Source organism: Xiphophorus maculatus, chromosome 7 (assembly GCF_002775205.1).
Source record: "Xiphophorus maculatus strain JP 163 A chromosome 7, X_maculatus-5.0-male, whole genome shotgun sequence".
Lineage (NCBI taxonomy): Eukaryota > Metazoa > Chordata > Actinopteri > Cyprinodontiformes > Poeciliidae > Xiphophorus > Xiphophorus maculatus.
This window is the reverse complement of record NC_036449.1, coordinates 470,605-492,859: the sequence shown is the minus strand read 5'-3', so window position 1 is coordinate 492,859 and position 22,255 is coordinate 470,605. Positions and strand designations below refer to the sequence as shown.

Sequence of the window (22,255 nt, the reverse complement as noted above, 5' to 3'; positions counted from 1 at the left end):
GTAATGACAGTGTATACTTGTCTGACATATATATAGCCGTGAGTTCGTGCTAAGAATGACACTTCGTGCTTAGAAGTGTCATCAGATCAGCTGTCAGAAGTGTATGACACTCTGACAGCAGATCTGACAGAACACTGGCTACAAAATGACGTCTTCAAAACAGATAGAGGACAAGCCCACATCTTGTCAAACAGGTAGAAATTCGTCAACAGTGTGGAAATATTTCACTAAAGATGACTCTTCTGGTTTAACTGTTCTGTGTAAATGCCGTATTTTTCCGTGAAAACGGGTAATAAAGCCTGTACGTTACTCCAAAGTACGTTGTACTTGACTAGTCGTTGTGCTATGACGTCACAACGACTAGTCAACTCGACATCGACTCGACTTTTATCATGTTGACGTTGACTAGAAAATATCTTAAATCGTTTAATCTGCTGAGTCAGCAGAGCTTTCTGCCGCGCATCGGGCGGAGGAGAAGCAGGTGGTTTCATTGAATTCAGCTGTAACCAAACGGGATCCGTTCATAACAAGTTTGGCTTGTGATGTTCCAAAAGCACCATGTAGTCAGTGTGATAATTTGACTCCTATAGTAACTATCCAGAGATCATCAGCATCAGCCGGTGTTTAGAAAAAAAAAGTCAGACCCGACTTTGTGCAACAAACTTTTCCCCGCTGCTCACGAAGAATCTCCATAATAGACTTAGTAAAAGCAGGAGAAGGGGAGAGTGTGTGTGTGTGGGGGGGTCAATATTTGCCGTGAAATTAGCTAATAAAGCCTCCAAGTAGTTGTGAAGGGTTTTTGCGCTTACGTCACTATGACGTCACCGCGACTAGTCGACATCGACTCGACTATTATCATGATGTAGTCGACCTTAAAAAATATGTAGTCGTTCAACCCCTAATACACACTCATTTGAAAGCTGATAGAATTCTTACGTAAGAACATGCGTCAAACACGGGCAGTAATGCTATTGGTCAAAACTTACCAACTTACACCAATGAAAATGAGATTCTATAAAACAGACTGACTCTAAGAATACGATGAGATTTTGGGGAGATTTTTGAGATTTGACTTTGTACTGTAAGATGATCTGTGGAATAGTGTAATAAATCTCCACCCGCCGTGACCGGCAGTAAAAGGACTCATCTCTGAGTATTATTTCTTATCTATAAATATCATTAAGAGTTTAAGACCTTTTTCGATCCTACAATAACACCAGTTTTAAAGTCCCTCCACTGGCTCCCTGTAGCTCAAAGAATAGACTTTAAAATACTGTTGTTAGTTTATAAATCACTGAACAGCTTAGCACCACAATACATTATAGATCTGCTGTTATTGTATCAACCTTCCAGACCTCTCAGGTCTTCCGGTTCTGGTTCTGCTCTGCATCCCCAGAACCAGAACCAAACAAGGAGAAGCAGCTTTCAGCATCTATGCACCACAACTTTGGAACAAACTTCCAGAAAACTGTAAAACAGCTGAAACACTGACCTCTTTTAAATCTAAACTAAAAACCCACCTGTTTAGAATTGTATTTGAAATGTAATCAATTACAAATTTATTGATGGAACTTGACTTAATACTGTGTTTTGATTGTTGATTCTATCTTGCATTGTGTTTCTGTGTTTGTAATGATGTAAAGCACCTTGCTGCTGAAATGTGCTATACAAACAAAATTTGATTGATTGATTGATACAAGGAACTATTTCTTTTACTGTAAAATGACATAGCTTCCAAAGGTTGTTTTTTGTGCTTTTGCTAAATCTTGACATTGAAGTCATTCAGAGTAAACATCTGTTCACTATGCTACACATTAAATAGTATTTGAATCATAGGTAGATTACTACAGCAGGAATTAGGTCCTCCTCAAGTACCAAATACCCCTTCAAAAATAATTTTCAGTAGGCTATGGTGGCAGCACGTTGGAGTAGATCTAATTTCTTTGTGATTTTTTTCTGTTTTTCAAATATTCATTCCTGCTTTTTTTGTAGGAAAATAGCTTTTCTGGTTGGCTACTTCTTCTTGTTTTGTATTCTGTGTGGTTGGACTGATTTTTGGCAATATTTTTATATTTTTGCTATTTTGTTATGATGCATAAACATGTTGATCAGGGAGCAGCTGATCAACATCAGAAAAGCTGAAAGCCAGAAATCCCAGAGGAGTTGAAAGGAGGCGCTGTGGATGCAGAGCTGGAGCAAAAAGGAGAGAGAGAAGGAGGAAGTTCAAACCCTCTCTACAATCTCACGTCGTAGTGGCCATCATGACATTGTTGGATAACAAGATGGATGAACTTCAAGGCCTGACAAGGATTCAGCAAGGTAACGAATGCAGCATAATGTGTTACTGAGGCATGGCTGCAGGATTGTATGCCTGACTCCAACATGTCTCTGTCAGGCTTCCTGACTATTCAAGCAGACAGATATTTAAAGAGCAGCAGGAAAAGAAAAGGAGACGCATTAACAGTTTTGTGAACAACAGATGGTGTCACCCAGGACATGTTAGTGTGAAGTGTCGTCTCTGCAGTCCAGACATTGAACTCTTGGCAGTAAGTTTCCGTCCATACCAAGAGAGTTCACCAGTGTTATTTTGGCAGCTGTTTACATTCTATCCTGAGCTGTTGCCGATGTTGTACATGCTATACAACATTACCATTCGCGCCTTGTAAAGCATGCAGAATGCCCATGCTTTCTGGGCTGTTTCTCTTCTGCTACCTTTTCAATCTGCCCCACAAAGTACCTTTTCCACACTTACACACTCATGTGACAACTATAATAATAGCAATAGCAGCAAAACAATGTGGTTATATTTAAATTTTAACCACTTTGTGAGATATGAATGAAATAAATGTTATAATAAAATTAACCGTTTTTCCAACAGTTACAGTGCATGCTAATGAGACACCACCATTCAGCACCTTTAACAGTGGTATATTGATCTTTGAGATCTATATTAAATATTCAACTTGTTGATCTTGTGTTAATCGTTCATTGATTCTAATGTCTTTGTTCATGTCAAGTCATCTTAAGTTAACTGAAATAAACTATTTTCTGCCTTTACTCTGTGGAGCTTAACTCTTCTTTAACAGAACAACAGGCTAAAGCTTCCAATTAAAATATTAAACTAACTCTAAGCAGAAAAAGAGAAACACATATCAAAATTAGCAATTAATATTAATAAAGAAGAAAGCAAGAAAACCTTGAGTATCCCAGTTGCTTGCAGGCAGAGATCCCTAGCTGGTTGTTCCATTCCTCAGAGCACACTGTCCTCCATTCTCCTCTCTTTTGAACCTGCAGAACTGAGCTCCTGCCACTCAGACGAACTAATGAATAGACAGATCACAAACAGAACAGTTAGTAAAATGTTATCTATATATTTGTTTAGACAAATCTCAATTTTAACTTAACCTTCCTGCATTAGGGCGACGCTCAGGAGGAGCACAGAAAATTTCACAGTTGGACAGGTGGGAAAGAAGGGGTGGTCTCATCAGACTGTCAATTTCCAAAACCACACAAAAAGCCCTGCCGGATCACGCACAGAAAAAAAAAAAAGCCTAACCCACCTTGACCCATGATTTAACAGCTTTTTGGTCTGACATTTTTTGTCTTTATTGAGGTGATAACAGAGAGCAGATAATTTCAGACTATTTTATTGCCATCTTTGGGGTATCTGACTTTTGCTCCGCTCTTCCTTTGCCTGTACAACAGGCTATCTCTTTTCGGATGGTTGTCATTCTCACAGAGTGGAAGTCTGCCTCACCTCCCTCTTTTAAGTACTGGGTGAATAACATGGTTTCCTGTTTACATCTCGAAAAAATATGCTACACTCTCAGTGATAATGTTCCCAGACATGTTAGGACTTTGGGGCCGATCTTGAAACATATGAGCGGAACTCATTTCCGCTCATATAGTGCTCAATAGTGGACTATTGAGCACTATTCTGCTCAATAGTGGCAGCCTTGCTCCTATTTGGTAGCCCTGTTCTCTCACTGCTTACCAGTCAGTCCACATGTGGGTTGGTATACCTTCATACTCATGACAGATTGAGGCAGAGCTGAAGTGTACAAGACTTTTTCCCCACCATCTCCCTCACTCTTGACATCTGTAGATCTGTGTCGGGCCTCTGCCTAAGGCTGATAAACTTTCCATCACGTATCAGAGACTGTTGGCTTTATGTCTATAAATACACACTCCCTATAGAGGAATTTTTCTGCCATAATCCAAGAGCACACATTTTCAGTCTGAAAAAAAGGATTTCATGTCTTTTGTTCTCTAAGCTTTTAATACTTTTGCTTACATTTTCATTTTGAAAGCAGGACTTTTTGTCTTTCTTCTCAAAACTTGTAATGCTTGTCCTCAAAACATTTCGTCGCGCTCAAACTTAGTCTCTGCTAACTTACAAACATGAAACTGCCTTTTGTCACAGTTGCCTGACAACCTGTCAGCCAATAGAATGAAAGTGTTGTACTGAGTGCATTGTTTCCTTCTAGTAGGTCTGCCTGTGTGGCTACTATCACCTGCACCACCCACTGAATGTAGGGAGAAACAATGACGTCAGCTTTCTGCTTCGTAGCACACTAAACATGGTTAACTGCTATCCTTTCAACCTGAGTTGAAAGGATAGCAGTCAGAGGAATATTGTAGCACCTGTCCACACTACAATATTCCTCTGACTTTGCCAGCTTGACAACCTATCAAGATCCCACAATTCCTTCAAGTCTAAACCCCCACTTCTATGTAGTTAGCTTCTTCAGTTCCTCCTTTTTCTACAAAATTAATCTTTATATTACAGTTATCAGGAGTTCATTGTGTATATTTTTATAATTTATTGTAAATAAATTCCCTTCTTATTTCATTCTGCATTTTCATGACTATTTTGCATGAGGGACAGGAAAATGTTGGCAAATAGGAGGGCATGAATGCTCAGTATAAGGGAATTCTGACTCAATACCATCTAATACTGTTGGATTTTCTTAAACTAAATTTAGAGTAGGTATGTGCATGTATGATCTATGCAGTTCACAAATGGATGGGATCATGAAGAAGGAACATATGAGATATGTGAATATTAACTGAACATTTAAAGACATTAGCATGTCAAACCTTGGGTGCTAATAGGTATATTGGACTGTTGTAAAAAGCTACAAAGTTTGATTGAGGTCATACAGGTAAAAAATCAGTTGTACAAAATACTTAAACAAATTATGTAAACTTTTAACTTTGGAGAAAGTTTTAAAAAAACATCTAATAGTCTCATTAATTGGCTTCAAAATTTGGAAGCTATGCTAGTAATCCTTGCTTATCTAAAATAGAAAATGTTTGGTCTGATTTTACACCAGACAGTGAAGGAAATAAAATACAGCGTGTAAATCTGGTTTCAGCTGCAGAGACAGGAAATGTGTCTTGATACCAGTGAATCTCACCACAACCAAGCTCATCTTCATGGTTTTCACAATCCATTGTTCCATCACACTGAGCCATAGTACTGACACACTGGGATGATGAACCGCAGTGAAACTTTCCCACACAGCTTAGACCCACTGTAGATGAAGAGAAGACGAAAAATGTGTGCAGTGTAGTGTTTGTTAAATTTGATAATAATGGATTATCATTTCTTTTGCTTATCCTCAACATATCTAAGTATTTGTTCAAAATATATGACACACAAGAAGTTTTAAGACAATGATCCTATGCATATACTCACTGACAAAACACATATACCAGTACATATGTAGCCACGTGAACTAATACTACACATTAAAAAGGGTTAGATATTATTGTGTTTTAGGCTGATTATCTGTCCCAGAAAGTGTGCTTGTAGAGCTAATATTGTGACTACTAGATCTCAGAGGATCTGAGGGTACAATGCCCCTCTAAGAGCAGCCTCAGAACAGAGCATGGATGTGTTTGACACATAAGCCTGTCAAACACTGCAAACAAAGATGCCTATTTATGGGCTGGCCCATAAATGTGCCCACCAGGTATTGCTGTCATAATTTAACCAATTTACTTCTTTAGGTGCAAATACCAGAGTTGTGAAGTAAACTGAAACTGGTGGGATACTCCCTTTTGCTCCCATCTCTGTAAGAGGGATGGTGGATATTATAAGAGATGTACTTTTATCTTTTATTCACTTCCCTGGACTAGTCAGGGGAGTTATTGCTCATATTATTTGCTTAATTTCTTAAGAAAATAATAATCAAAATGAATTTAGATTCATTCTTGATTGACTCAACATCCCATCTTAGGTAAAACTTATTTATTTCCTTAACACTCCTATCATGCTCAAAGGACTGTCAATTCACTACAATTGTTCATACCCCGATGTTATCAATGCCGATATGAAGATCAGTAATTACTGAAAATATATTTTTAGTTTCTATATATATTGCATAACCCAAATGTTCATAAAACTCTCATATTTGACCTGGGGTGTTTATATTTTTGTTCAGTGCATATCTAACAAAATGACACTTGGTACAATGAAAAGTAGTCTGTGTGCAGCTTATACAGCAGTGTAAATTTATTCTTCCCTCAAAATAACTCTATATACAGCCATTAATGTCTAAACCACCGGCAACAAAAGTGAGTTTTCTCTGGTTACTCCGGCTTCTTCTCACAGTCCAAAAACATGACCATTAGATTGATTGATCTCTCTGCATTCTCCTTAGTTGTGAGTACATAATGTGCCACTTATTTTCAGTTCAATTGAAATTTAAATTTAAAAAAATACTTTATTGATCCTAAAGGGAAATTAAATATTGTTGTAACTCAAATTAACAACAACAAAAAAAACAAACAGTTATTGTAGATAGTGGAAGAAAGGATCTGATGGAAATAGGGTTTGATCTAACTTTGTTTCTCCTGAAATCTACAATCATCTACTTTGATTGGTCTACACCAGGGGTGCCCAAAATCGGTCCTCGAGGCACACCTGGATCAAATGATGGCTCATTAGAAGGCCTAAGAAGAACATTGACATGCTGAAAAGGTTATTAGTACTACCAGGGAGAGAACTAAAACGTGCAGGATGCCGGCCCTCGAGGACCGACTTTGGGCACCACTGGTCTACACTCAGTACGCTTCTAAACTGCAGACAGGCAGGCCGCACTCTTTTACTACAGAGCAACATTGTAGATGTAGCGATGAACTGTGTTCACTGATGGTGGTTTTCTAAAGTGCTCCTATTGTATTCTGTTAAAGAATGTCGGTTTTTGATGCAGTGTCACCTGTGGGATTGAAGGTCACGGGTATTCAGTGTTTGTTTTGGGCCTTGTGGCTTAATTGCAGAGGTTTCTCCAGATTCTCTGAATCTTTTGATGATAATGTGGACTATAGACGATGAAATCTCTTAATTCCTTCCAATTACTCATTGAGAGATATTGTTGTTAAATTGTTGGAATATTTGCTCATGCCATCTTTGCTTGTGAATGAGTAAGCTCTCCATCCTTTTATCATGACACTCGACTGGACAATTAGATATAGCTTTGTAATGTACTAAGTCATCTTGATTGAGAGATGGTTTCTTAAGTAAATGTTTAATTACAGTCTGTGGAAGGTGTCCATTTACTAAGGATAGATTAACCATGTCTAAAATGGGGGCAGTAATCAAAGGGAACACTTATTTAAAGAAGTTGGTTGGGACAGAAAGCTAAACTGATTCAAAACAGTCCACACATACATCACATTCTATAGTTACATTTAGTGCTATATCACTTAATGAGAATGAAGCAAGGGAGGGTTCCAACAATTTTATTTCCAATACAATCAATTTTATCCCATGAAGTCATTACTATGGAGAGCTGAAGGAATTGAAGACTCAAAAGAGCTATGAATAAATGTGCAAATTTGGCAACTGTACTGAAAAGAAACCTAGGATTATGCTTATTTTCCTCAGGTGTTTTGAAGCAGAGCCACTTCTAAAATCTGCAGGACACCGGCCTCAAGGCCTGGATTTGAGGACCCCTGGACTACAGATTTAATTGCGGCCTTCTGCTGTGTTTCTCTGAGATTCTGAGGAAAGTAAACATAGGACAGATTCTTTAAAAAGATTTTTACAGCATTGTCTTTGGAGATCTACAATAGTAAAAGTTTTACTCAGATTTGGAATACTGAAATGAAATAAGCTGAAAAGTTAGTAAAAATGATTGGACAACACAGGGTTATGGAGAAGTACTATGAGCTCTTCACACCCAATTCCATATGTCTGCACAAGGTCTAACATATGACAACAAGACTGGACAGGATTAAATGATTTGAGTAAATTGAGTCTGAGATAGAATTAATGGGTACATTTAGGCATTCACTCTCAGTGTTAATAAGAATGTTTAAGTCCCCCACCATAATGATCTTATCAAATAAAAAATCTGTGATACAATCTAAAAATTGAGAACAATGGCCTGTTCTCAAAAACAGCAAACAGGTGTTTTTTTTTTTTTTTTGACCTGTTTCAGGGTTTCCCCCAGTGTATTATAAGCCTGGCAGCCTGCTATGCTTTACTGCCCTTCCACCTGCCACCCTAATGTTGTTTTTGTTTTTAGAAAAATTTAAAAAAGAAGGAAAAAATCACTAAATTAAAAAAAATTTTAACCAGATTGCAAGGGTCTTTGTTGCTCTGAGCATTTCACTGGCGGAGCAAATTTATTCCTAAAAGATAGTTTTATAGTTGATGTATTTAAAGCCGGAGAGCGGAACAATCACACAGCTGGCCCCTCTCTGCATGTTGCCTCGCGCTCTGCCGCAGTTTCAAGTTTACCTCAGCCCAGATTTTGTGCCTGCTTTCACTCAAACTGGACACAGGCTCACCTCTATGGATATGTACATGAAACCCCCATGAGGAATTATTTTTCTTTGGAGAACTGTACCTCAAGGTAAGAGTTTAAAACCCATCACGTTAGCTTTGTTTGTGCAGCTCCATGTGAACCGCAGGAATAACTTGTAGTCACGTTTTCAGAGGTGCGGGTTGAGGGAGTTGTGAGAATAATTTATCTTTCTGTGCGGTGTTTACATCTCAAGACGCTGCCCAGCATGTGGCTCTGTCTTCCCTTGTAAAGTTTATGTTTGTGTTCCCGGTTGGCCGGAGCGTTAGTGGTTAACGAACCAGCGCTAACCTCATCATGCAGGTTCAGCCCAGTAAGAAGCTTTCGCACTCACCTCGTAGTCACGCATCACGCTGGTTTTATATTATTTTGTTACTATTAGTAATATTATTTTTCCGCTTACACGACGCATCAAACCACACCAAATGCTTTGCCTGATTAGTCAGCCAGAGTTAATGCGTGCAGCCGTGCAGAGATCTGAAAAACTTGTCCCATAAAGTTCCAGCAACAAAAGGAGGGGGATACCTTTGGTTGATGGAGGGGGGGCGAAGTAGAAGGAGAGGGGGTTTACCATACCACTAGAGTGTGGTCATCGTATTGCTAGGGGGGTCATCGTACCGCTAGGAGGGGGGGCAAGGAGAGGGGGTCATCGTACCACTGGGGGGGCAAAGGAGAAGAGGGGTCATTGTACCGCTAGGGCAGGGGGAGGAGAGGAGAGGCTCATCCAGCCGGCGCACCTCAGCCCGTTCCAGCCAGCGCACCTGTGCCCGTTCCAGCCGGCGCACAGAGCCCGTTCCAGCCGGCGCACCTCAGCCCGTTCCAGCCGGCGCACCTCAGCCCGTTCCAGCCGGCGCACTGTGCCCGTTCCAGCCGGCGCACCTGTGCCCATTCCAGCCGGCGCACCTGTGCCCGTTCCAGCCGGCGCACCTGAGCCCGTTCCAGCCGGCGCACCTGAGCCCGTTCCAGCCGGCGCACCTGAGCCCGTTCCAGCCGGCGCACCTGAGCCCGTTCCAGCCGGCGCACCTGCCGGCTTTCCCGAGCCTCATGCCACCGCTCAAGAGACTGCTCCAGCCCGACAGGCGGCCCCGGTTAGTGGGTTATCGGCCCCAGTTAGTGGGTCTTTTGTTCCCTCGTTGTTTCCCAGTGCTTCTTCCGAGTTTTCCAGTGCTTCTTCCGAGCTCCCTAGAATCTCCCATGAGTCCCCAGAGCTTCCTAGTGCCCCCTCTGAGCTTCTTAGTGTTGCCTCTGTGTCCCCTCCCAGTGTTTCCTCATTGATTCCTAGTACCTCCTCAGAGTTTCCTTGTGCTCCCTCCTCGCTCCCTAGTATTTTCAGTGGTCCCTTGTCGCACTCTAGTGTTTATTCATCGCCCCCTACAAACCCTTTGTCCCCCCCTCGTGCTCCACCCAAGCTCCCTAGAGCTCCTCCCGAGACCTCGCCTCCTTGTGCTCCTCTCGAGACTCCTCATCGCCGCTTTCGGGAGGCCCCTAAAGCTCCTCGCCGTCACCCTCAGCGCCGCAGACGTCCCCCGGACCTTCCCCCGTGGTTCCTGCCTCCGCGGATGTCCCCCGGACCTCCCTCGTGGTTCCCACCTTCGGCCCTGTGGATGCCCGCCAGACTTTCCCCGCGGGTTCCTTCTCCTGCGTCTCCGCCCACCCTGATGGGTTGTTTTCTGTTGTTTTTAGACTCTTGGCTCCTTTCTGCGTCTCTGCCCACCCTGTTATGTTGTTTTTTGTTGTTTTGAACTCAGGCCCCCCGTCCAGCGCCCCTCCGCCCACCCTTGTTGTGATTTTGTTTCTTGAACTTTTTTTTGGGGGGGGGGCGTCTGGTAGCCGCCCTTGAGGGAGGGGTACTGTCGTGATCTGTGTTTTTCTGTGCATTTATTTCGAGGTCTCTGTGTCTGAGTCTCCGTGTTGTCCTGTCTCCCCTTGATTAGTTCCCAGGTGTGTCTCATTCCCTGATTACCTCCTGTGTATTTAGTGTCACCTGTGTCTCTGCGTCTTTGTCGGGTCCTTGTCTAAGCTGTCGTTTCGTATTGCCTCTTTCGTCTGTGTGCCCAGTTTATCATCTAGTCCTTAGTGTAACCGATTGCTACCGGCATCGAGCCCTAGCTTCCACTCGGCCGTGCTGCCCGGTGTTTTTGGACTATGTTGGACTGTGTTATTCTGGACATTCATCATTAAAATCATTAATTTATTACATCCTGGGTCTAGAGTGTTCTGCCTCACCACCTCCACACCACCACTTCATGACAGAATATTGCTCTTTGAACTTTTTAAAAGTAAACTTGCCAGGTCCTTAAAATCTTACATTTAAAATTTAAAATCTTTTAATTTATGCTAAAACCATTTAATCAAATTGAGCAGCATCGATAATTTCAAACAAATGTTACATTTGTATATCTGTGGCCTGTGTTAAAATATTAGCATTTATGGGGTCCTGGAGGCACTGGGAGGCCTTATGGATCTGCTGACTTAATTTGGATTAAACAGAAGTGCAAATAATTAATATTCATTTTAAATGTATGTTTTGATTTGTTGTTTTAAGACTAGTTGTGGGTTTAAATATCATTTCACTGGCGATGTTTTCCCTTAACAGTAATATTTTTGTTATTATTGTCTAACATCTTTTAAAACAAAAACACGATAGACCGTCTCGGCGCCCCGACCACCTGGCTCAGCAGGTTTTCTAGGGGAAACCCTGTTGTTTCACATTATTCTATAACTATTGATGGAACACAGTACATTTCAGGTATAGAGCAACAAGGGCATTCACAAGTGATTCAATTCTTTTGAACAGCTCTTTACTGTGAATGGTAGGACTCAAGTCTCAAACAGAGCTTTGTTTTCATGACTTATCTTAAAAATACAGCATGTCAACAGCTGTTATTTTTATTTAATTTAAAATGTTTAAGGAAAATGTTAAAGTAAAATAGATAAATACAATTGATAGAAATGGATGGATAATTTGTATATTTATTGGACCAGAAAGGGATTTTCTTTTTCTACCAAAGCAACTCCAGGCTACTTTTCTTTTATTATACTTCTAAATTACAAATAGCCTTAAAATGTTATTAATGAGTAGATTGTTCATGATTTTATTATGGTCAGTCACATTTACAAAACAGCCCCAGTCTTCTTATTAGCATGAACAAAGAAGACAACAATAAGTGAGCTAAGGAACTAATATTTTCATTTCAGGTTGTATATTAATGTGTTCAGTGGGGCAATTTCTAGTTGGCATCATGAGGTGTTTGTTGGTGGACCCAAAATGCATACGTGGATCATATTGAATGTTCTCTAGTGATATAACTGAAAACTAATAAATATCACAGTGAATAAAGGAAGCCAGAGGAGGAAATGAGGTATACTGAGGAGGGTGACTACTGAACAAGAAAAGGATGGCTGAAACTGGCTTCACGTGTGAGGGGAGACAGCAGAATGCAGACTGAGGAGACAGAAAGAGAGAGAGAGTGCTGAGGGGGCGAGGGAGATCACATAGGGGACTATGAAATATGAATCTAACACTAAAACATAACTAAACAGGAAACATAGTTAAACTAGAGTAATTAAGAATAACCAGACACAATAAATAAAGTAGAATCATCAAGAAAGGACTGTACAAAAGAAAAATAGGAACACAACTGATCTAATTAAAAAAAGGAGACTATGAAACATAGAATAATAAACAAACCTCAAAACAACCCAGGACCAGTTAGGTGGTCTGTGAATGTTTATTAAATGGGTTAAGTGGTCCTCAGTCGGAAAAAGTTTGAGGAACACTGATCTAGAACCACACAACAACTAATGGGCATTTTGCTGTTTTATACAATTGTTATCAATACTGTACCAAGAGCGCATTGGGGCTGGCAAGTTGTTTTGCCATATAAATAATGGCAGAGAGACTCTATAGGCACCCTTCTGTCAAAATTTAATCGGAGTTTGATGGATGAGTAATTAAAGACCCTAATTAATTGATTGCTATTAACCCCCCCCCCCCCCCACCCTCCACCCCCTCACCCCCCCACCCATCCCCCACCCATCCCCCACTCCATCTGTTACGCCATCTGTTATTCCCGCTATGTGTTTTAAAAATAGTACAAGTATGAAAAAACATTGAGTTTTAAGAATAATACAATTAAAGTATGAAAAAACAATAAGTGTTAGATAATCTAGAATAATATAACATTATAGTATATTTAAATAGATTTGGGGTGTTGTAGTTACCTTTGGTTTTAAACAGAATATCTTCCTGATATGTGAAGCGGGAGATACGGTCCTACCATCTGTGTGAGGTGGGTTAAAAGCCCCTCAGGATGGTTCCCATGACCTCTGGTCACCACACGTGGCAAGCGTGATACTCTGTCTCCGGACAACTAATATCCAGTCAGGATATAGATCCGGTAGGTACAATTTAAAACATCACAGATTCGTTCTCTAGTTACCATGCTTATTGATTATCAGCTATCAGCGCCCAGATTCTACGCCCGAGAGGGGATCTTACCATCTGTGTGAGACGTTGTTGTAGTTACCTCTGGTTTTAAACAGAAGTGTGAGGTGGGTTAAAAGCCCCTCAGGATGATGACCTCTGATCACCATACTGGTTGACTATCAGCTATCAGCTCTCAGGATCTGCAGCACTCCATCTGTGTGCCAGTGGCACATGTGACCACTTGTGAGCAAATTAAAAAACACAGTACAATTAGAGCACAAAAAACAATAAGTGATCATCAGTATCAAGATTAATACATAGATTTTCACCTTTCCTAGATAAGTTTAGATTTATCCATGCCATCTGTGTATGTGTGTATGCGTGCGAGGTGTGTGTCGGCGTGTGGGGGTGTGTGCGTCCAGGCGCAATAATAAACACATACCTCTAAAGAAAACCTACAGTTTAACTGTTTTACTATATTATTTAGGGTAGCACGACTAGTCGGTGCTGACTATGAGTTTGTGATTTCCTTCATCGCTTAAATTTTAAACTCTTATAGATTGTCTTTTTCTGTAACACTTGCTTTTTTCTTTTGGGGTTTGTTGCACAAATTCAAATATATGCCGGCTATCAGCCAAAAATTCAATCAGTGAATTTGTGTTTTTTTCTTAAATACTCCCTCTCACCGAGACTTACTTACATCTTCTGACAACTAGCCCCACTTATAATAACATTGACTAAGTTTGCTATTGGTACACTTTACCTAAAATTAAAAATTAAACATACTCACTACACAACCACGCTCCAAGAGTTGCTCATAACATGGTGAATTGTTTTGTTACCTTAAAAATGATCTGCAGCTTTTGTTCCTTGATGCTGTCTGTTCACTAACAGACAGTAAACCTCTTGTGATCGATAAGCTTATAAATGATCAATGTGAAGCATCAGTATGCGCTAAAGAAGATCATATCAGTCAGATTAAGTAAAATATCATTATACTCAAAGCAATCAAAATTATATTTCTCTGAAAGGTCTTTTTTTTTTCTCAGGGAACTTAGACTGTATGAAAGGAATCAGTGAAATATACTATGAAATATTTAATCTGCTGCATTCCGATAATAAAACTTCAATTGTGAATTGAATGATTACATTGCATCTAGATACAAAAGAATCAACCGTTAATTAGTAATCATACTGACTAACAAGATCTGATCAAACAAGAAACTTGACTACCTCAAGGGATTCTCACATTGGAGAATAAACCGTCTGACTTTCTTTAGCCACTAAATTTAACCTTACCAAAGTTTTGCCTCGGAGCAAACAGGTACTGAGTTTGAAGCGGATCAGACGCCTTCAGCCATTTGCTAAAGCTAGACTCCGGCCTTCCTCACTGTAAAATAAAACATTAGACTTAAACAAAAAGTTCAAGCGAACATCACTTAATTATCGTCGACTTGTTGTTTGTACTCATCTTAAACAAGTGGCAGGAACATTCGGATATAAAAAAAAGCTTTATAAGTTAATCTATTTAAGTTGAGTCCATGCAACAAGTAAAATAAAATAAAAAGTGAATTATTTGAAAGTAATGAGGATTTTGGGTGGTAAAAGTTGAACATTTTAACATGTCCAGACACTACACCATTTCTGCTCAAGCAAACCAAAAGGTTTTGAACAGAACAACCCTGTCAAATAATGAGACCGTGAATCTTTAATCTATGTAGCAAATATATTGCTGCTGCTGCTGTAAGCAGAAAATAAAAGAAGTTTTACGGAGAATAATATTTTGGATGAGTTTAAGAATATTGTTTGCCAAAATCACACGGTGTAACTACACTTGTCTTTTATATGTAGCAGTAATTGAATCTTTTTCAGGCAATTGGTTTGTATAAATTAAAGTAAATACGGTCTATTTTCCTGCTCCACATACTTAGCTAACAATGTGCCAGTTAGCTTCCCAGTCTGAACCTCTGGGCAATGTCTTGATTCAGTCAAATTTTCTATCTTGTATCTCCTGAACTCTGATATTTTGCTCGCTGAATGGAGTATCGGGTTTCTCTTACTTTAACCCGCCCAACTTGCACCTGATTGGCATGTTAGCCTTTTGATTCCCTCCCAGCGAGGCGGTGCTTCACAAAGCAAACTGTTTGTCAAACTGTTGATCTGCCTCATGGCTGTTTTAGAAGATATGGTGACTGAGTTTTAGAGAGTACTACCCAGCTCATCTCCTTTCCACAGTTTTTTTCCCACTTAGTTCCACTACTGCAGTGGATTTTATAGTCAATGTTTAAAGCCAGCACAGAGTCTGAAGCGATGGAGGAAATTTACGTCAATATGGAACCTGATGGACAAACCGCATCTAGTCACACAGGTAAGAACAAAGTTACAGAGAAATCTAGCATGTAATGAATTCAATTTTGCTAAGGTTGAGGTTTTTGTTAAGGTTTGAGCAGCTTCTTTTTTTTCCTGCAGAGCTTTGACTGTCTAAACTGTTTTACAGGAAAGAGGAGGAAACCTGGACCTGAGTCAGAGGAGCAGCAGGAGTCTCCATCCGGTTGGTGAAAAACCTGAACTGTCCCTTTAAATGGGTTTAAAATTGCTCCTTTAAGAACAATGAACATTTCCTGTTGATCTTAGACCCCCCGCTGCTGGGTAGAAAGTGAAGTTTAATCACTGTGATTCATTTCTCAAAATGTGCTTTGCTGCTGGTGAAAAACCTGCAGCTAGATTCATCTCAGTTCTGGGTCGGCTTACGGATCAGAACCGGATTAACTCATGTTGATCCGCCTCTCTGTGTTTAACAGAGTTAAAGAAGAAGACTGAGAGTGATGATGATGATGATGATGTTAAAACTGGTGAGTTTTTACTCCCGTGTCTTCAAACTGGGTTTTTCTGACATGTTATGTAAATAGACTTGTGATAATGAGTAAATAACTTCTACACACTATCAGAATCACTCAACACGGTTGTATTGTTTTATGAGGTCTCTCCTGATATCATTAATCTGACCTGTTGATGATCCGCTGCTCTTCATGTTTAACAGGGTTTGAATCTGATTCAGATTCTTCAGGTGATGAAACTCGAGCTGGTGAGTTTAATGAATCAACTTCACAGACAGAATCAAGTCAAAGTCTGATTATTCAGAAACTCCCTGACTCTTCTTCTTCTTCTACAGACGATCCAGGAAGTTCTCAGTCTGAGAAGGTAACTATCACAGTAACCAACAGTAGAGGTTGCGCCAACTAGTCTTTGCTCTGCAATGACTTTTTATAGAGCTTGTTGACTAGTTACAATCATATGACTAAACTGATTTTCCCAAGAAAATGTAAGATGAACTTGGTGAGTTTGTCAGCTTGAGTTGTATAAAAATGTATATAATTTACCAAAGGGGTTCTGTAATAGGAGGTTTGCATGGCATGTAAAAAATAAAATAAAAAAATTCAGACAATATCCGAGTGTCAGACATGTTTTCACAACTTGTAGACTTCTCAATGCAGACTGTCACTTCCAGCTCTGACAGTAAACGTGTAGATATTGTAACGTAACCTGAGTTACAGGACTACCATAGGCTAGCATTCAGCGTTAGCTTTTGCTAATTGACAAATCATGTTCGTGCCAAACACCTAAACAAAACACTCGACATCATTATGTTCTTACATGGCCATCATCTGCGGATTAGAGATGAACAGTGGAAGCAGAACCTCCTTTTAGTCCCAGTCTTTACATAAATCCTGACATGTTCTGCTGGTAGGTTTCAGAGGAATCCTTCCTAAACTGACCTATGCAAACTGCAATTTTCTTAGGCAACGTCGCAGGGACATTGCCAAAGCAAAAATAAAAAGCATCCATGCAGCTCTGTTCTCCATCACCTGGCGAAAATGTATGTTTTTTTGAGCTACGGAGGGCATTTGATATACTGTGTTCCAGAGCACTGTATGACTTTGTAAAGTGACATTGCATCTATATTTTAGATATAAATTTACTGCAGAAAATGAAAGCCAAGTAGAAAATATGTCTAACCAATAATTGTCTGTTCTTTTTTCAGAAGGTTCCTGATTGGGTGAGTTGGACACTTAGGTTTTATTAGAAATATTCCATTTTGTTCCCGTGTTGGAATTTGCTTTGTGACTTTCTATCATTTCTCTGAACCTGTTTCCAGAGACAGAGCATCAAGCTGCTGAAGGAAAGTGGAGACACCAATGGAAAACCTGTAGCTGGAAAGGTTATGCAGAAATGTGCTCTGTGTACGTATGAAACCAAAAAGAAGCAGGAGAAGAAGTTCTTCCATCTGGCAGTCGCTGACGAGACCGATTGCATTAAAGTCATGGTATATGGAGAAGAACTATTTAATGAAGTTGAAAAGGGACGACTTTACCTTTTCATTAATGTGGAAGTGGATGTAGTGTATGGTGAGATGGTGATGAAGGTGACCAACCAGAGCAGAATCTCAAAGACCAACGGCATTAAAGTTCCCAAGACTCTGGAGCTGCAGAGTCCATTGTTTCCCATCGAGAAGATCCAATCCTTTAAGGAGAAAACAGCAGCGAGTGTTGAAGGAACTGTGATTGAGGTAAGTGATTACTGCTGATAGCAGGTTCACAGCAAGAGATTTGTGGCTCTCTGTGTTTTATTATGCCGCACTGAAAACATTCGATCGTTTCAAGGATTGGTTTATAATCACTTTTTTTTGGTCCTCAGATTAAATGCCAGAAACTTGGTACCAAAGCAAATGCACACGAGTTCCAACTTGAAGATGAAACCGGTTCCATATGGATCAAGCTGTGGTGCAAAGAACAGCTGAGAGGAATGTCAGTGGGAGATGTGGTCAGAGTGACCAACCTGCGGACAAACCTTTACAATAAAATGGTGTCTCTGAGCTCCACCGACTTCACCAGAATTCATAAGGTACCGGTTATTATTCAGACTGCAGGAAATCCAGAGTGCAGAACGTTGCGTCTCTGTGTGACAGAGAACGTATAAATGTGAAGCGGAATTAAAATTATGCATCTTTATTTACTTTTTCCACATTCAAGATGAACGACTAATGAATGAATGAATATACTTTAAACAACATAAGACCTGGGTAGATGGGTGCCTGAAGCGACTGCCCTTTTGTTACATGAGAATAACAACATTATGAGGGGGGGGGAAAATCTCACACGGATTCATTGGAACTGAATAAAAACGATGCTTTGTAGGTTACAGAATATTATAAAGATCATTCGGGAATCTAAACATGTCAACTAATTTTATTCAGATAATTCAAGTGTTTGGTTACATGTGTATTAATTCATTATGATCCTGTTTCCCTGTTTGTGTCCAGATGAAAGCTGCTGCTGTCCAGAGTGTCACCATGCAGATTGTAGGGATCATAGAAGCGGGAAAGGAGCAGTCTGAGCTGGACGTGCTGATCAACGACAAGTCCAGATCCTTCTTCATCCATTCTTCTCTCCTGGCTAAGGTTTTTGGTGTCAGTCTGGATGACGACTTCAAGGACAGACTTGTGAAGAAAATCCCGTTTTCAGCCAAAGGAGAAATAAAACAAAACAAAATCCAGACTCTTAAAGCTGCAAGAGCCACCAAAACTTAACAGAACCAGAGCTTTTAAAGCTGAACGTGCTGTGGCCATTTATGATAACACAATTGAGTCAGAAGTGCAAGCAAATAAACCACCTGTTACCACCCACAACCTGGAAATTTTGGTTTTTGGAACAAAGAAGGCCGCGACAGAATGAGTCTTTTAAGTTAAAATCCTAAATGAGCTATTGGTGGAGAAACAACTTACCGTTAGGGATGCTCCGATCAAGTTTTCTGCTGCCGATTCCGATACCGATCACCAATGAGACCAATCTTTACCGATCACCTGGATTGACTGTTAATTTTTTGTTTTAGATGTAAATGCTACCATCTGACAAAATTAAGAAATTATCCGGCAATAAATTTACCTAACTTAGGCATAAAAAAATGCTAAATTCATGCAGGCACAATACAGCAGCTATTCAATCAAAAGGGCAACTGAAAAAACCTCCAGTCAGTAAAATAATATTTAACAGTAAGGCTCTCAGTTCCATAAATTATTAGTCAAATAAATCTGCCTATATCAAATAATGACAAGTAATAAAGGATGCATTCATTCAAAGTCAAACGCAGGCTGCATCAAAATAAACAATCTTTCGTGAGTGCTGATTAATGCTGGCTCTGATTGGTTATTTGTTCTGCAGAACACAGGAGGAGATTTATTATTTTTTTCAGAGATTATCTGTCTTTTGTTAGGACAGTGAAAGTTTTAATACATATCTAAAATATTTTCTTTTTTTTTTTTAAGTTACGTGCCGCAGCTTTAAGCAGATTTCATTCATTCCAGAGTTCAATCAGCGAGATTATTCATTTTGTGGTGATCCTAGTCTAAGAAAGAAAGAAACAAAGAAAGAAAGCAGCAAATGTACATGTTGGTTCCCCTGAAAATACGGATAAATTCAGTCATTGTAGGGTTAAAGTAATTTGAAGAGGGAGAAGCGTATAAACAAGTCAATGACGAGTCAATGACATGATGCATTCTGCATTTTTTAACTCGGTTAACTTAACGTTTTGTTTTTTTACTGACTTTAATACATTTAAATCGCTACGTTGTTTGATAAGTAGAATGGAAATGACTTTTTTTGGAAACGGTCTTGTAAATTAGCGTTTTATAAATCAACTGAATTGAATTAAGAAATTTGACCATCGGATTGGACTGAAGAGAAATGATGAGCAATGTTTTATGGGTTTTATAAAGCAAAGATTGGTATTTTTGTAACATCAAAAGTTCATTTTGAGGCAAAACTAAGAAATTTATAAAAATTTCAAATGGCATTTTCCTACATACCGTTGCCTGGTGTTTTAACAGGTAAAGGTTGTCAAAAACTATGATCTTAAATTTTATTTACAAAGCAATTTTCAAAGATATAAGTCTTAATATTCTGTACAACATCATTCACAGGTTACAAATACTAAAAAAGTCAAGCATCAGAATCACTAAAAACTCATGACAAAAAAAACTTGTGACAACAATCTTGCTCCTGAATTTGGGTCAGAAAAATAAAGCTAGAGAAGCAAACTCTTTCACAATTTAGATTTACAGATTCACAGGAAAAGCTACGTTTTCAACAACTATATAGATTTAGAAAAACAAAAAAACAAATTTTAGGCATAACTATTGTATTTTACCTGCCTCAGGGGCTTTGTTGGATCACTTTATGTAGCATGATTTAGTAGTAGCATCATGTAATATGATATTCACAGAGTGCAACATCAGTGTTTGGAATAAGTTTCGTATCTTTAATGGCAGGAAACATCATTTTTTACATCAGTGGGATGTTAAAAGTCTTGTATCTAAACATCTTATGGGTTGGTTTTTATTGTTTCCTTATTTATTGTTTCCTTAAAACTGTTTAAGGAGTGTTGATTTCATCCAAAATTTTAAGAGATTATAAAGGATTTAAAGCTAAAAAACCCACAATGAAAATGTGCTACACGGCATGCATTTGAAGCTTTGACCCAACACAGGGCAGGCTGTATACTGCGATGGAGATATTTGTCTCTTTAAAGATCTGTTCCAGGATCTTTGACACCTTTGACCACAGCAGCTGGTCCAGGCCACAGCCAATTCTGAGGGAGGAGATACGAGATAAACAAATTGATTAATTATTCCCAATAAAGAAGAAGATTTAAGGGTATTTATTATAGTCATTTATTCACAGTAGTTCCTACAAACCGAGGTATTGATATTCTATTGACACCATTTTCTAAGCAGTGAGATTTCATGTCTTCCAGACTCTGTCTTAGGCTGACATACGTGGGTTTCTGGCTGGGTTTTTTTCTTTGTGATCTGAGACACATAATAGGAAAGATACAGTTACCAGATTAAATAATGAAACAGGTTTTGGTCCTATGCAGTATAATTGTGGTATGTTTACCAGCTAGTAGATGAAACGTTGATCATGTGTCAGGACAGCACACTGCCCCGGCAGCTTCTCTATTAGGACATAAAAAAAAAATACAAAACAGGATATGATTTAGCACTTGCTGTTGAAATCAGACATTTGAATGAACATAAAACATTTTTTCCAAAACAAAGATTTTAGTAACTAGTCTGACTCACTCTGCTTCTTTAACTCTGAGACTCGACCAAACTTCTTCTTGAACATCACCGCTATGCCTGCTCCCATGCGACAGTCTTCACTGATGCAGTGGGCCAAGGATTCATCGCGTGGACAGGAGAACAAATCTCCGGTGACATACTTTAATATCCAGTTGGTTGATTGATAGAGTTCCTCAGTTTTGCCCATGTTCATACTTTCTTCAAGCGCAATTTGGAGAAAACTATAACCACAAAGTACCAAGTCGGTAACGGCGCTTACTACAGCCTTGCTTATCCCCTCTACATATGGCCCCACACTAGGCTGTGTCTGTTTATGCCTTAAAGCACCACCCACTTTAGCTGAATTTTTTTCCAAATTTGTCCGGGGGTTGTTAGTCCCAGTAAACTACAAAAAGCTGGATTTTCTGTTTACCATAAAATGAACTTTTGATGTTACAAAAATACCAATCTTTGCTTTATAAAACCCATAAAACATTGCTCATCATTTCTCTTCAGTCCAATCCGATGGTCAAATTTCTTAATTCAATTCAGTTGATTTATAAAACGCTAATTTACAAGACCGTTTCCAAAAAAAGTCATTTCCATTCTACTTATCAAACAACGTAGCGATTTAAATGTATTAAAGTCAGTAAAAAAACAAAACGTTAAGTTAACCGAGTTAAAAAATGCAGAATGCATCATGTCATTGACTCGTCATTGACTTGTTTATACGCTTCTCCCTCTTCAAATTACTTTAACCCTACAATGACTGAATTTATCCGTATTTTCAGGGGAACCAACATGTACATTTGCTGCTTTCTTTCTTTGTTTCTTTCTTTCTTAGACTAGGATCACCACAAAATGAATAATCTCGCTGATTGAACTCTGGAATGA

At 39.3% G+C, this 22,255-nt stretch overlaps 2 protein-coding genes and 1 long non-coding RNA gene across 3 annotated transcripts in view; 1 reads left to right on the top strand and 2 right to left on the bottom strand.

Annotated features, from left to right (window-relative positions):
- tmprss3 (transmembrane protease, serine 3) overlaps positions 1 to 22,255 on the bottom strand; it is a 127,825-nt gene that overhangs the window by 40,091 nt on the left and 65,479 nt on the right. Inside the window, exons 5-6 of the mRNA XM_023337092.1 lie at positions 5,421 to 5,537; positions 3,197 to 3,320 (exon numbers count right to left, since the gene is read on the bottom strand). Coding sequence (XP_023192860.1) covers positions 3,197 to 3,320; positions 5,421 to 5,537 — 241 coding nt within the window. The remainder of the gene's footprint in view (positions 1 to 3,196; positions 3,321 to 5,420; positions 5,538 to 22,255) is intronic.
- On the top strand, positions 15,366 to 18,927 carry LOC111609317. Its single transcript, XM_023337090.1, has 9 exons — positions 15,366 to 15,613; positions 15,743 to 15,796; positions 16,047 to 16,097; positions 16,286 to 16,330; positions 16,418 to 16,446; positions 17,288 to 17,302; positions 17,402 to 17,812; positions 17,941 to 18,147; positions 18,566 to 18,927. Exons 1-9 carry the CDS (start codon positions 15,526 to 15,528, stop codon positions 18,830 to 18,832), a joined length of 1,167 nt encoding a protein of 388 aa, XP_023192858.1. The 5' UTR covers positions 15,366 to 15,525; the 3' UTR covers positions 18,833 to 18,927.
- Positions 20,034 to 21,840, bottom strand: LOC111609319. Its single transcript, XR_002753063.1, has 4 exons — positions 21,383 to 21,840; positions 21,198 to 21,256; positions 20,996 to 21,109; positions 20,034 to 20,889 (listed from the first exon to the last, which is right to left on the bottom strand). It is a non-coding gene; the product is annotated as an uncharacterized LOC111609319 (long non-coding RNA).